Source organism: Ixodes scapularis, unplaced genomic scaffold (genome assembly GCF_016920785.2).
Source record: "Ixodes scapularis isolate PalLabHiFi unplaced genomic scaffold, ASM1692078v2 PGA_scaffold5__190_contigs__length_132052651, whole genome shotgun sequence".
NCBI lineage: Eukaryota > Metazoa > Arthropoda > Arachnida > Ixodida > Ixodidae > Ixodes > Ixodes scapularis.
In genome coordinates this window covers 101693578-101706104 of record NW_024609880.1, presented here as the reverse complement: position 1 = coordinate 101706104, position 12527 = coordinate 101693578, and the positions used below count along the sequence as shown (strand labels likewise).

Genomic DNA, 12527 nt, shown 5'->3' with positions numbered 1-12527 from the left:
AGTATGACGAGAAGGCACGAGAGTTCCCGCCTCGGCTCTCTCTCTCCCGGGCGTTGCTGCTCCCGGAAGAACGCGTACTCGTGACGTAGGCAGCGTCGCGCCGCGCAAGAATGTCCCTTCCGGTCAGCGAAACGCCCAGTTCGGCGGCAGAAATAGGTCCTGGACCAAAACGGCTCGCCGCCGCGTTTTCCGCCCAGCGTTTCGCCCCAGCGGCAAAAGCTGGCCGGATTCGCTAGCGGATCCGCAAGTGTAAACGTACCATAAAAGGGTTTTTTTTTTTGTTTTGTTTTGTTTTTCGTCTGTCCGTCTGGATATCCCTGGACTACATGTTCTTTATTTGAGATATTTGCTTATAAAATTAGGCTCTGTACACGGAGAAGTTGTCATTTGGGGGTTTTTCTTCTCCTTTTTCTTGGCGGCATTTCGATTGTGAAGTTGTCCTGTTTTCTTTTTTTTTTTTTTTCTTTTTTTTTTTTTTGCTTTTGTTTTTTATATGTTTTGATTTTATCTGAAAATAAATTAAGAAGCGGTGTTCGCCGTGACCTTGTTTACTCTCCGGGGACCGGTTATGAGAAAGAAAGAACGGTCTGCTGGAAAACTCGCCCAAGAGGCTAATTTCCGATCCTTGTACTCCGACACCGGAACCCAGACGACGGAAGAAGAGGTTGGTCGTCATACCCGATACGCACAACACAGCGCGTCGGCTAAAAGCACTCGCGTCCAGATTCGGTGTAGGGGTAGCGTTCAGCTGCAAATTCAAACTAAGACAACTGTGTAGGTGAATTGCGCTTTCCTAAAAAACCCTTGCTTTAAGAAGCAAAGGCATCAATCAGTTCGTCCCGTATAAAAAAAAAAAGGGTCTACTCGATCCCGTTCATCTGCGGCTGAGAATGCATGGGCCAGACAGGCAGGTGAATGCCCAGATTCGAGCATACGCGCGCCTTGGGGTTTCACAGACAAAGGCTTGGAAGAAAGCTTATAGAGTCGTACGCCATAAAGGGCTCAGAGGCAAACACTTCTTTCTCTCCCTCGCTAACGCTCTCCGATCGAGAGAACGTGTTCTTGCGCCTCGAGCTCTCCAGTTTGGGCTAGGAGATCTTGGCTAACATTAAAAACGAGCGTGTTAGTAAATATACTTAAACAACCGGAAAGAATAAACACGAAACCGGAACGAAAACTGATGCATACAATTCTTGGCGAATTACCCGTTCCCCTCCCCCCCCCCCCCCCCCCCCTCATTACCTCTTCTTCCTTCGAATTTCCCTTGCCCCTTCCGTCCCTCCCCCTCTCCGGGATGGTGAGGCGGCGAGCGGGCGAACGCAAGCCCCTGAATAAATGTTTGTTGTGAGTTGAAAGATACGTACTCGTCTGTGTCTTGTCCTCTTTGTGTTTATCTTAGAGCGCAGGTATTAGGGGCCCGTTTCCAGCTTGACCGGCGTCGGCGTAACCGGGGGGGGGGGGGGGGGGGGGGGGGGGGTGTCACGTGACCCCCGAGGTCACGTGACCCCCCCTCCCCCCCCCCCAGGTCACGTGACCTCCCCTCCCCCGAGATCACGTGACCCCCCGGAGTCACGTGACTACCCGCAGGTGACGTGCCCCCCTCAGTACCCTTCCCTACTCCTTCAAGAGCTGCGCTCCAATGGACCTTTTTCCAGTAAGGAGTGCCCCATGACGGTTTCGCCGCCTACTACAAATGGAGGGCAACCGGACTCGCCTTCTCCCATAGGAACAGATTAGTGTCGCAAGAAAACAGTGCCCCCCAAAAATGGCGAAAGGGCGGTCAAGGTCAAGTGGAAAGGGTGTGCGCGTGCGCAGACGCTTACTGGAAAAAGGTCCATTCGGCGTTACAGGGATTTGTAAACGGCTTTCATTTTTTCTGTGCTTTTGAAGTCTCTACCAACACGCTCCTTGCGTTTTAAAACAGTCTGTCCTTCACCGTGTGTCCATATTTCGAATAGTTTGATTGTCGTTTCTGCTATTTATTTATTTCTCCCTTGCCTTTATATACTGCGTCGCATGTCAGTGAAAGTGCGTGTAGGATGGCAATAACCAGTTCCGTTAAAGACTATATAAAGCAGCAATGCAACGTTTAGTATATGTACTTCCAAAGTTCATATACTAAAATTGAAACGATACAAAGAAGATTAGCATGGCCGCTGCGCAAGGATGACACGCATTTCTCCTACCACGGCCCTTTGGGCCAGGTAGTATTGTTAAATAAATAATGATTGGTAGGCGGGAAAGTGTTTCCCAATGTGCGGAATAGAGTATATTTAAACGCTAAAGATCAATTTGGATCTGAAGGACTACTCGTGCGCTATTTTGTCATGAGCTTCTTAGGTATTGATTAGCTCTTTCTTAAACGTTTCTGTAGGATACTGAAAAACACTAACAGGCACGTCCCTTTTTGATTCTGAAATATATCAGTGTTCCAACAACAATAAATTCAAGTAACGTTTTTGATATAAGATAATATGTCGAGCGATTCAAGAGCTCAAAGCTCGATTCGAATATTCTTAAGAAAACAGCTCAAGAAGAAAGCATTTCAGAAACAGAATCGCTTTGTAAACAGTTTCATTACTTTTCACACACAGTATTTTATAAATTTGCTTTCGTTTGCATAGAAACCGTGTTCTTCCTTGCCCGTGATATTGCAGAGTTTGTGCTTATGCAAGCTTAATAGTATATGCTAGGCATGTTATTTACCTTGAGCGCTCAGCAGGTTCATTAAAATAAATGAAACCACACCCTTATAAAATCTCACCGTCGGCCGCCACCTTCTGCTGGAAGCTAGAGGACCTCTGGCCAGTGCTCCCTGCAACAGAATTGGTAGGTCTGTGAATTCCCGACGGTGTACCCTGGAGAGTTTAAGCAGTACCATTGATATATCAAGATATGTTGTGACGCCAGTTGAAAGGCTAATATTTTATTCAATCAGAATTGCGTCTTCATAGTATCATGTTTGGTTTTTTCCTCACGTACACTTATAATTATATTTTTGTCAACCCGGTATAATTTCTTTTTTCTTTTTTTTCTGTCTTAGGGAATAAGAAAGTACTGTACCCGCTAGACCAGTCGGACAAGTATCGCCAACACGAAAGAGAAATTGAGATTTTCCCGAAAAATCTGGCATAATTCAATCTTATTAAACGGCAAAACCGCAGTAGTATTTTTCAAACGAAGAACCCATCTGACGTGTGACCGAGTCACCCCAAAGTCAAAAGTATTGCGTTTTCCCTCTGCTCTAGTCACTAGGAGTACATGGACGCTAAAGTTATGCCTCTATAAATGTTTTATTTCAGTAATGCTTTATGGTCAAAGTAAACTGTGATAAGATGGTCATTTGCAGACACCTTCGTCGTTTGTTAAGTGATCAATAATAACGTTCACTAAACACCTCTCATTTCCCACCAGAAACCAACACCGAAGTCGGCCCGGTAATTGCGTTATCAATTAAATGCTCTTTTTTGCGATCAAAATAGTCAAGCGGTTTACCTTTTTTCAGACAGGTTTAACACTTGTACTAACGTTCAGTTCGCTTTCGATCTGGATTTAATATATGACTTCACATCGAATATTTTCTCGTCGTTAGATAGTAGTTTTATGCTGGTAATTCTGATTTGCTTGGCGCTTTTTTTCGCTATTTGATAAGGTTTCTCGATGTTTTATATAAATGTACAGAACAAGTTACAGACAAAAACCTTGCAAATACAACAATAAAGTGTTCCAAAAATATTTTCAAAAACATGCGATGCAATTAACACAGGAGATGGATCAAATACTCAGTTGCATAACCCTGCCTATTCCTCTTCGCGTCTTGTGTTACGACAGTCGCGATAGCACTTCACTGTCTGACTCATACAACAGATGATTGAATTTGTTTCTATGTTGGAGAATTACAGCATTAAGTTAAAGAAAACCGCAAGATTGTTCACGATCTAGGGTTTGTTAACCTAGTGATTTACAAACTTCACAAAAGAGGTGCTACCAGGGCCGGTTTTCTCGAAGCGATGGTAAACCCATTTTGGTAAACCACGGTGCCTAGGAAGGGAAAAGTACCTACTGTAATAAACGGCTGGATATAAAACAACAATAATTATTTATGATTGGGCAATAAGATGCGCCATCTATCGGTGAAACAAGCCAGTCATTTTGTTTATCCTCTTTTTCCGCTGGTTGTCATCGATCTAGTATGGTATTTTAAGTCAAAATATAGTAATGTTGTACTTGAAGACCAATTTATTTGCTTCCGATTGTACAAAGAAATTTTAGCTACGATGCTAGAGTTTGTCGACAAATATTCGAAAATGTAAGAAACATTTCCTTCAATATGTTTCGCCATAAACAACGCATAACTTTTCCGTGTTTCTTCCAGTCTGGCAACGCTGGTGCTGTAGTCTCGTTTTCGTTCCTTGCGACGCACGTTTCTGCGATTCCTGCTGATTTCAACTGTTTGCCCTCTCTTCCGTTTGCCCAACCGATTCACCGGTGACGAGAGCTAAGGTTTCTACATATCCCCGGTGGCCAGATATTCACCGGTGACGAGAAGCTAAGCTTCTCGTCACCGTTGAATATCTGGCCACCGGGGATATGTAGAAACCTCAGTGCTGTCGGCATATTGTCGGCGCACTGTGAACAAGAAAAACAGTACAATGTCTCAGCTTTTCACCCGAAACGAAGACTTTAATGAGGATAACCCCCTTTCTCCGCAAAGTAATCGCTGCTCACGAGTTGGCGTGCATAGTGTAACAATTTAAACGTCTTAGTATAAATATGTACCAACACCCGTTCGCAAAACATTTTTTTTTTTACTCACCATAAAAACACTTGCAAGGCTTATGTATCGTCATATGTTTTGGATCCCGGACTGCTGAAGAGTGATGCGTTCGCGGAATGCTGCCGTCGGTTAGTTGTAGTCCCTCTGAACTACCGCTTTGCTTGACGTGCTAATAGGTTGATGGTGCGTCATTAATATAACAGCCGGATTGAAATGAATGTTCAGCAGAACCAAGCAGAACTATTAGCCCTCATTAAGCGACGCCGCAGCCATTTTGCTTCTAGGTACTGCTCCTCCCTCGGCGCCCCTGCTCTCCCAGTCACGTGACCTGGAATTCCCCCTTCTAGGGACAATAGTTAACTTTAAACCACGGTTCGCGTTCGAGAAAACGGGCCCAGACTGTATAATCTGCTATGCTTTCTGGGCATAATTATACAAAACATCTAGAAACAATATGCATGTATATATCAGTTCTGGCTTTCTCTAAAACTGCATCTTACAACTTCACGTCGCAATGAATTTTTGACGCCGTCGCGAAGCCGTGACGTTATTAATGATATCACAGCTAGCAAAAACAACTAACAAATAAAAAATGCATAACTAATAACATTCAACAATTTTTACCATATCCAAAACTCTCAGCAACAGCTGACCAAAACACGAAAATGTAAAAGGACATTTGCAAAACTGACCCTGAAGTTACCAACACGCGTGTTCTACTATAAAGTAAACACAATAAAAAATTGACCAAGGGAATCCAATACAGTTTAACCTTTTATAAAATAAAGCAAAGGAGCACACAAATAACTTGTTTTGTTTTTTTAATCTGCATTGCAGTAGAGAATGCCGCTGGCATACCGCGGTATACAACTGTCACTAACGATTTCAAGTATACGCGTACAACTTTATATAGGTGATACGTTTTACCACAGATTCATTACATGTTTATCTTAACGCATATAAGTTGCAACAAACTCCTTTCGAACATCTTCAAAACCCGAGATCAAAGAACAAAAAAAAGGTACGACACACACACAGAAGACGTCTCTGTATCGTCCTCTTTCGTTCGAGTTTCCAAGATGTTGAAAGTTCACCAGCTCGCCAGCATGTCCTCGGTTATTTATTTATTTCCAAGCCCATCTTTTGTTCAAGTACTACCACTATCATCCGGACCGATACGGGTGTATTTCTTTTCCCAACAGGTGGTCGCGTTCTTTCCAACCGGAACGGCGTGATGGCCCACTTCCTCATCCTGCCGGCGCTTCATTCACCCAGAGCGCGGCGTCTGAAGGAAGCCACAGGAAGGGCGCCTCACCTTCGCAGCTGACGACGGTGACGCCGCTCCCGAAGAGCAGTTCCTTGTAGCCGTGTCTGAACGACGGGCTCCGGAAGGCGTAGATGATCGGGTTGCAGGCAGAGTTCAGGTAGCCGAACCAGTACGCCTGCACATGCGGAAAGATTACAAGTGACATGAAACGATTGTTTACTAACTGGGGCTTAAAACATAAACACTTCACGTCGCACAACAGACGTCAATTTTTGCTTACATACACAGGTGTTCGCAAATTCCTTTCTGTCTTCAGCTACCTAGTTGTCCACGAAACGGACGGCCATGCACCTTATTTAAACAATTAAAATGAAATATACCAAGGAGACCCCAAAACAAACGGAATTTATTTGCCCAAATTGTGGGTTTATTTTTACGTGCTCAAGTTTTACTCGCCTTCAAAGTACTCTCCATCTAATAAACACGCTTGTCGAAAAGATTTTTTTGTTTTGTTTTTCAATCCTTAAAACAGTTTAGTCGTCAACGTTGATGACTTTCAGTGCTACTGTCGGTTTTTTGTTCCACCCTTTCCCCATCGGCAAATCGTTTTCCTCTGGCAACCTTTTTTTTTTTCTTCATCTAGGGAAACAAAAAATAGTTACACGGGACGAGGTCGGACAAAAAGGGAGGGTAAATGCGGGGTGGGTGGGAGGGGGTTCAAAGATATTGTTTTGGAAGAAACAAAACTGCAGAGCACTCGATCAGCACGGTGTGGGCAGGCGCGTGGTGCTGGTAGACGAACCAACCTAACGAAGCGAGGCACAAATTTTGCTGCAACCGGTTTAATGTGTTAATCCTTCGATAAAATTTGCTGACGGGAGCTCCAAAACACTCCAGTCACCCCCACAAGTTCATTAATCATCCGACGGCGGTTGTCGAAGATGGCTTGACGAATTCTTGCCGCTGCCACTTCAGTTCGCCAACTGAAATGACCTCGGGTGTCCTTCGATCAGCCGCTGCTGATCTAAAAATGCCCGAAGCGACGTTGAATGTAAAGCAACATTTCGCTTGTTTAAAAAAAAATCGTAAATTTGTATTTTACACAAAGCAGCTTCCTTGTAAGTCGCCTGTAGCGTAACATGCGCTTCCGCCATGCTCTTCTGAAACAAGAAACAAAGTTCCACTGGCACTTATTGTTCATATAAATCAGCCATCATGAAATATATAGTAAACGCGTTAACAGAGTCTCCAAGAACAATTCACTGAAGTTGAACGTAGTGTCTCACAAGAACACCGACTGCAACACTGATGCAGGCGGGTCCAAAGAAAACGCACCTAGTGAGCGAAACGTGACCTACGAGGAACCCGCCTTCCAGAAAATAATTCCGGTTACTTCTCCGCAATAGATTGCCCATTATTCGGGCTTTGGTAGAGGCAGAAATGTCTCAGAAGGAAAGAAATAAACCAAGAATAAAATAAAGCGTGGTATTCATTAGCCGACTATAGGAAACCAGTCGCGTCATACGAAGGTCCTGATGATGTCACAACAAGATGATCACGTGCCAGGGAGAAAGGTCGTCCTGTTCATCACCCCCAGCTTTCTTTTCGTGGTCTGTTTACGTTCAGTGTTGCTACACTCTCTTCTGAACACCAGCCATTAATCTCCCTTTTACCAGATTGGTCAGTGACGAGAGAGAGCGGTATGGCGCTCCAATAGTCGTGCAATCTCAGTGGCGAAAATGAAAGCCGTTTACAACTCCCTGTAACGCCGAATTAGAAGGCAGCTCTTGAGGAGGAGGAGGGGAAAGTACGGAGAGGGAGCTATGCTCCTCTCCCCTCCTGCTCGCCTCCCATTTAGGGGAAAGTATTCCGCTAAATATAGCGGAAAAAATTCCCCGCTAAATTTAGCGAGGAATTTTTCCGCTCAAATTAGCGGGTAATTTTTTCCGCTAAATTTAGCGGGGAAAGTTTTCCGCTAAATATAGCGGGGAATTCTTTCCGCAAAATTTAGCGAGAAATTTTTTTCTGCTATGTTTAGCGGGAAACTTTTCTGCTAAATTTAGCGGGGAAAATGTTCTGCTAAAATTAGTGGGGATTTTTAGAGCGCAGCTCTTATGCGCCCGTTTCCGGCTTGAGCGGCGTCGCCGTCGGCGTAACCGCGCGGTGCATTATGGGTAAATTTCCCCGCTAAATCTAGCGGAAAATTTTCCCCACTAAATCTAGCGAAAAAATTTCCCCGCTAAATTTAGCGAAAAAATTTCCCCGCTAAATCTAGCGGAAATTTTTCCCCGCTAAATCTAGCGGAAAAGTTTCCCCGCTAAATCTAGCGGAAAAATTTCTTCGCTAAATCTAGCGGAAAAATTCTAGCGGAAGGATTTCTCTGGGGGTCACGTGACCTCGGGGTGTCACATGACCCACACGTGACCCCCCGAGGTCACGTGACCCCACCCCCCCCCCGAGAACACGGGACTCTTAGTACCCTTCCCTCCTCCTCCTCAAGAGCTGCGCTCTAATTCGGCATTACAGGGAGTTGTAAACGGCTTTCCTTTTAGAGCGCAGCTCTTAGGGGCCCGTTCCCGGCTTGAGCGGCGTCGGCGTCGCCGTCGGCGTCGCCGTTGGCGTAACCAAGGTCATCCCAAGGTCACGTGACCCCTCCCAAGGTCATCTCAAGGTCACGTGACCCCCTGTGACCCCCTGAAGGTCACCACGTGACCTTCGGGGTCACGTGGGGTCATCTTGGGATCACGTGACCCCCAAGGTCACGTGACCCCTCGAGGTCACGTGACCCCTCCCAAGGTCATCTCAAGGTCACGTGACCCCAAGACCCCACGTGACCCTTTGAAGGTCACGTGACCCCCAAGTCACGTGACCCCTCTGAGGTCACGTGACCGCTCCCAAGGCCATCTCAAGGTCACGTGATTCCAAGGTCCCCACGTGACCCCTCTGAGTTCACGTGACCCCTCTGAGGTCACGTGACCCCCGAGGTCACGTGATCGCCAAGGTCACGTGACCCCCTGAGGTCACGTGGGGGTCACCTTGGGGGTCACGTGACCTTGAGGTGACCCCCAAGGTCACGTGACCCCCAGGTCACGCCTCCCCGAGGTCACGTGACCCCCCTCCCCGAAGTCACGTGACACCCCCCCCCCCCCGAGGTCAGGTGACCCCCCCCCCGGAGCATATTAAAGATTGAGGGGAGGAGGAGGAGAAGGAGGAGGGGTCTACCCTCCCCTCAGTACCCTTCACTCCTCCTCCTCAAGAGCTGCGCTCCCATTCGGCGTTACAGGGGTTTGTAAACGGCTTTCACTTTTTTTGTTTTTGTTTTTTGTTTAGCTTTACGTGCTCGTAAAAATGTTCCCGACACAGAATAGTCGGATAATGAGGGTCAATTTGAAATACGGGAAATCCATAATGGTCTTTCCGTGTTATAGTTCCGTATACCTTGAAACATGGGCACGGACTCTGATGGCAGCTCTTCTAAGTTCAGGTTTGATGTTCGTGCAATCGTTCTAACTTTTCTTATTTGGTATGGTCTGAATACCTTCTTACGTTCACCCTTCCATGTCAAATTCGGCCTAGTCATGTGATATTCAGCCCATACCACGTTTCCTTGTTTATGCGGAACGCAAGTTCGTCTGCTTTTTGAGCGGGAGTTACGATGACGTCAGAACAACGTCGAGCTCTGATTGGCTTTGCTTGACAGGATAGTGGGTATGCCTCAATGCTAGATGCCTTGAGGTCTATTCACTATTTTTTTTTCGCTAAATTTAGCGGGGAAATTTTTACGCTATATTTAGCGGGGAATCTTTTCCGCTAAATTTAGCGGGGAAATTTTTTCGCTATATTTAGTGGGGAAATTTTTCCGCTAGATTTGGCGAAGAAATTTTTCCGCTAGGTTTGGCGGGAAAATTTTTCCACTAAATTTAGCGGAAAAGATTTCCCGCTAAATATAGCGGAGAAAATTTTCCGCTAAATTTGGAGAGAAATTTACCCATCATGCACCGCGCGGTTACGCCGACGACGACGACGCTCACGCCGGAAAGGGCGCCTAAGAGCTGCTCTCTAAAACAAGGCCTACCGACATCTAGCCACTTAACTTCAAAAACGAGGGTAATTATGCGACTTGGTCATCCAAACAATATTGATCACTACAACGAATTTATAAATCCAATGCCTTTGGTTGTACACTGGAAAGTGCGTGTGTGCCATGCTAATGATTCTTTTGTCAATAAAGCTTACCAATTATAACGTAGTTCTAGATATCTTAGTGACTGCGCACCGCAATTCTTGACTCGTAATGCACTGGCTATACAGAGGCTTGGGGCGTGAACAAAAAGCCCAGATATGAAGACGACAAGGTTCAGGCCCCCGTGTTTATGACAGATGGCGAAGAAACGAACCAAAAAAGCAACAAGACAAAAACTCAACAGTAATGCTGCAAAGAAGTCGGAAAGGTCACAATGGGTCAAATAATAATTCACAGTTTGTCAAAACCCTAATACAAAATACACGAAAATCCAATTTCTCTTTCACGCCTCTCACAATATTAGCGAAAAGACTACATACTTGTGACCTTTTCAGTTTTATAAGCAATGTAATTTTTAGACGAGCCGATGATTGCAAGAGCGACGGCGTTTTCATTCTACGGAGTTCAATTTCAAGGGTGGAGGGACGGCGATAAACTTTAAAGAATAAATAGCTTTCATCCAAGAACGATAGGGGAGCTTGTGCACCTCTTCATACCCTACAGCATTGCCCTACAGGAAACACGTGAAAAAAAAAACAAGAACTCAGGCATTTCGCTATGTGACCAAGCAAATTAGGGAAGCTTTGAAGCTTACTAAGCAACCTCTTTCAAGCCTGCGTTGTTTGATTATCGTAACATGACTACCCAAGAGCTACCGCTGCGCTCTCGGCCACGTGATGGGCTCCTCCCCGCTCTTTGCCCGTAACTCTAGCGAACGCTCTCCTTGTTATAATAATCTTGAGATTTAGCTTACCACCGGGTTGAGAATGTAGGGCACCTTCGTCTTGCTTGTCCTGCTGTTCACGACGAAGGTGTAGATCATGTATGGCGTCCAGCAGAACAGGAAGCAAAGCAGCACCAGGACCAGGGTGACGTTTATGCGCTTCTGCTGGGTCACCGAGTTGTGGAGGCTGATGTTAGAGGTGGCCTTCACGCGTGTCATGTGCTCGCCAATGGCCCGGAAGATGTTAAAGTAGCAGAAGCCCATCACAATCAGCGGCACGAAGTAGTTGGTGACCGTGATGAGCGCAGAGTGGGCGTACATCTTCATCGAGTGCGGGTACGCAGGGCCGCACTGCGACGCGCCTATCTTGTATACTATTTTGGTGAGGCCGAGAAAAGGAGTGAGGGCGCAGAAGAAAGGCCAGAGCCAGGCTGCCGCGATGAGGAACCCCACCCTCCGCTTGGTCATGGCCCTGCTGAAGGGTCGCGTGATGCTCACGTACTTGTGGACGCTCATGTACATGAGCGTGTGGATGGAGCACATGAGCAACAGCGCCATGGTGAAGCCGTTGAACTGACAGAATCCGTATCCAAGGGTCCAGTCTCCCCTGAGCAACGTGGCGAGCGAAACGGGCATGTCCAGCACAGCCACCAGGATATCGGCGACGGCCAAGTTGACAATGAACATGTTGGTGCGCGTGCGCATGCCGCGATGCCGCACCACCGTCAGCACTACCATCGCATTGCCCAGGACCGAGAGCACCATAAAGACGAGTATCAGCACGGACATGACGCTCACTGCGGCGTCGCCGTAGTAGTAGTACGTCGATGGTGATACACGGGACGCCTCCGCCAGCAGGGAAGCTGTCGACCTAATGGTCGTCGTCGTGGTCGTCGATGACGTCGAGGCTTCTGTCCGAGCCCGCGTCAATGCCTTGGTGGAGCTTGACAGGCGGGAGAGCCCGGCGAGCAGCGGGACTCTCCTTGTGGACGAGCTCGCGAGGAACAGCCAGCTTTGAGTCCGCGACATGGCCCGGGTACACTTTGAAGCAACTCCTCTTCTTGCTTTGTTAAGAACAGACATGAAACAATAAATGGCACAAAACAGGTGTCTAAAACATTTGTGCATTGTGCTTTAGTGTGAGACCATTATGTCAGCACACGTGTGCAATACTAGAAATGAAAAATAACGGGTGGACATTATTTAATCGTGCTAGCGCTCGATTAACCGTACGTGGGGTATACGGACAGAGACGTACCACACAAAGGCTACTCTTCACCGTGTATTTATAGTGAACACAGCAGAGTATGTGCTCACAAACTCTGACACCGGTAATAGTCAAACTCGTTTTTTTTTTAACATATGCGATCAAATAGCTTTCAGTCATCAAATACAAGTCAATTATGATATTTCTGTTTTATCATTTTTGCACCTTATGTGACTTTCTAATGCCGATATTTGCGTCGTAATACGGCCAAGTAGAGTTGAAGCAAATGCCCTTTTATTGCGCCCACTA

General features: G+C 46.3%; 1 protein-coding gene and 1 non-coding gene across 2 annotated transcripts; one reads left to right on the top strand and one right to left on the bottom strand.

The window, feature by feature from the left end:
* The first annotated feature begins 2098 nt into the window (after positions 1–2098).
* Positions 2099–2197, top strand: LOC115308219. Its single transcript, XR_003916478.2, has one exon. It is a non-coding gene; the product is annotated as a U6 spliceosomal RNA (small nuclear RNA).
* Positions 2198–5993: 3796 nt separating this feature from the next.
* Positions 5994–12040, bottom strand: LOC8034234 (dopamine D2-like receptor). Its single transcript, XM_029995836.4, has 2 exons — positions 11042–12040; positions 5994–6219 (listed from the first exon to the last, which is right to left on the bottom strand). The coding sequence occupies exons 1-2, from the start codon at positions 12038–12040 to the stop codon at positions 6025–6027; spliced, it is 1194 nt and encodes a 397-aa protein (XP_029851696.2). The 3' UTR covers positions 5994–6024.
* Between the last annotated feature and the right edge of the window lie 487 nt (positions 12041–12527).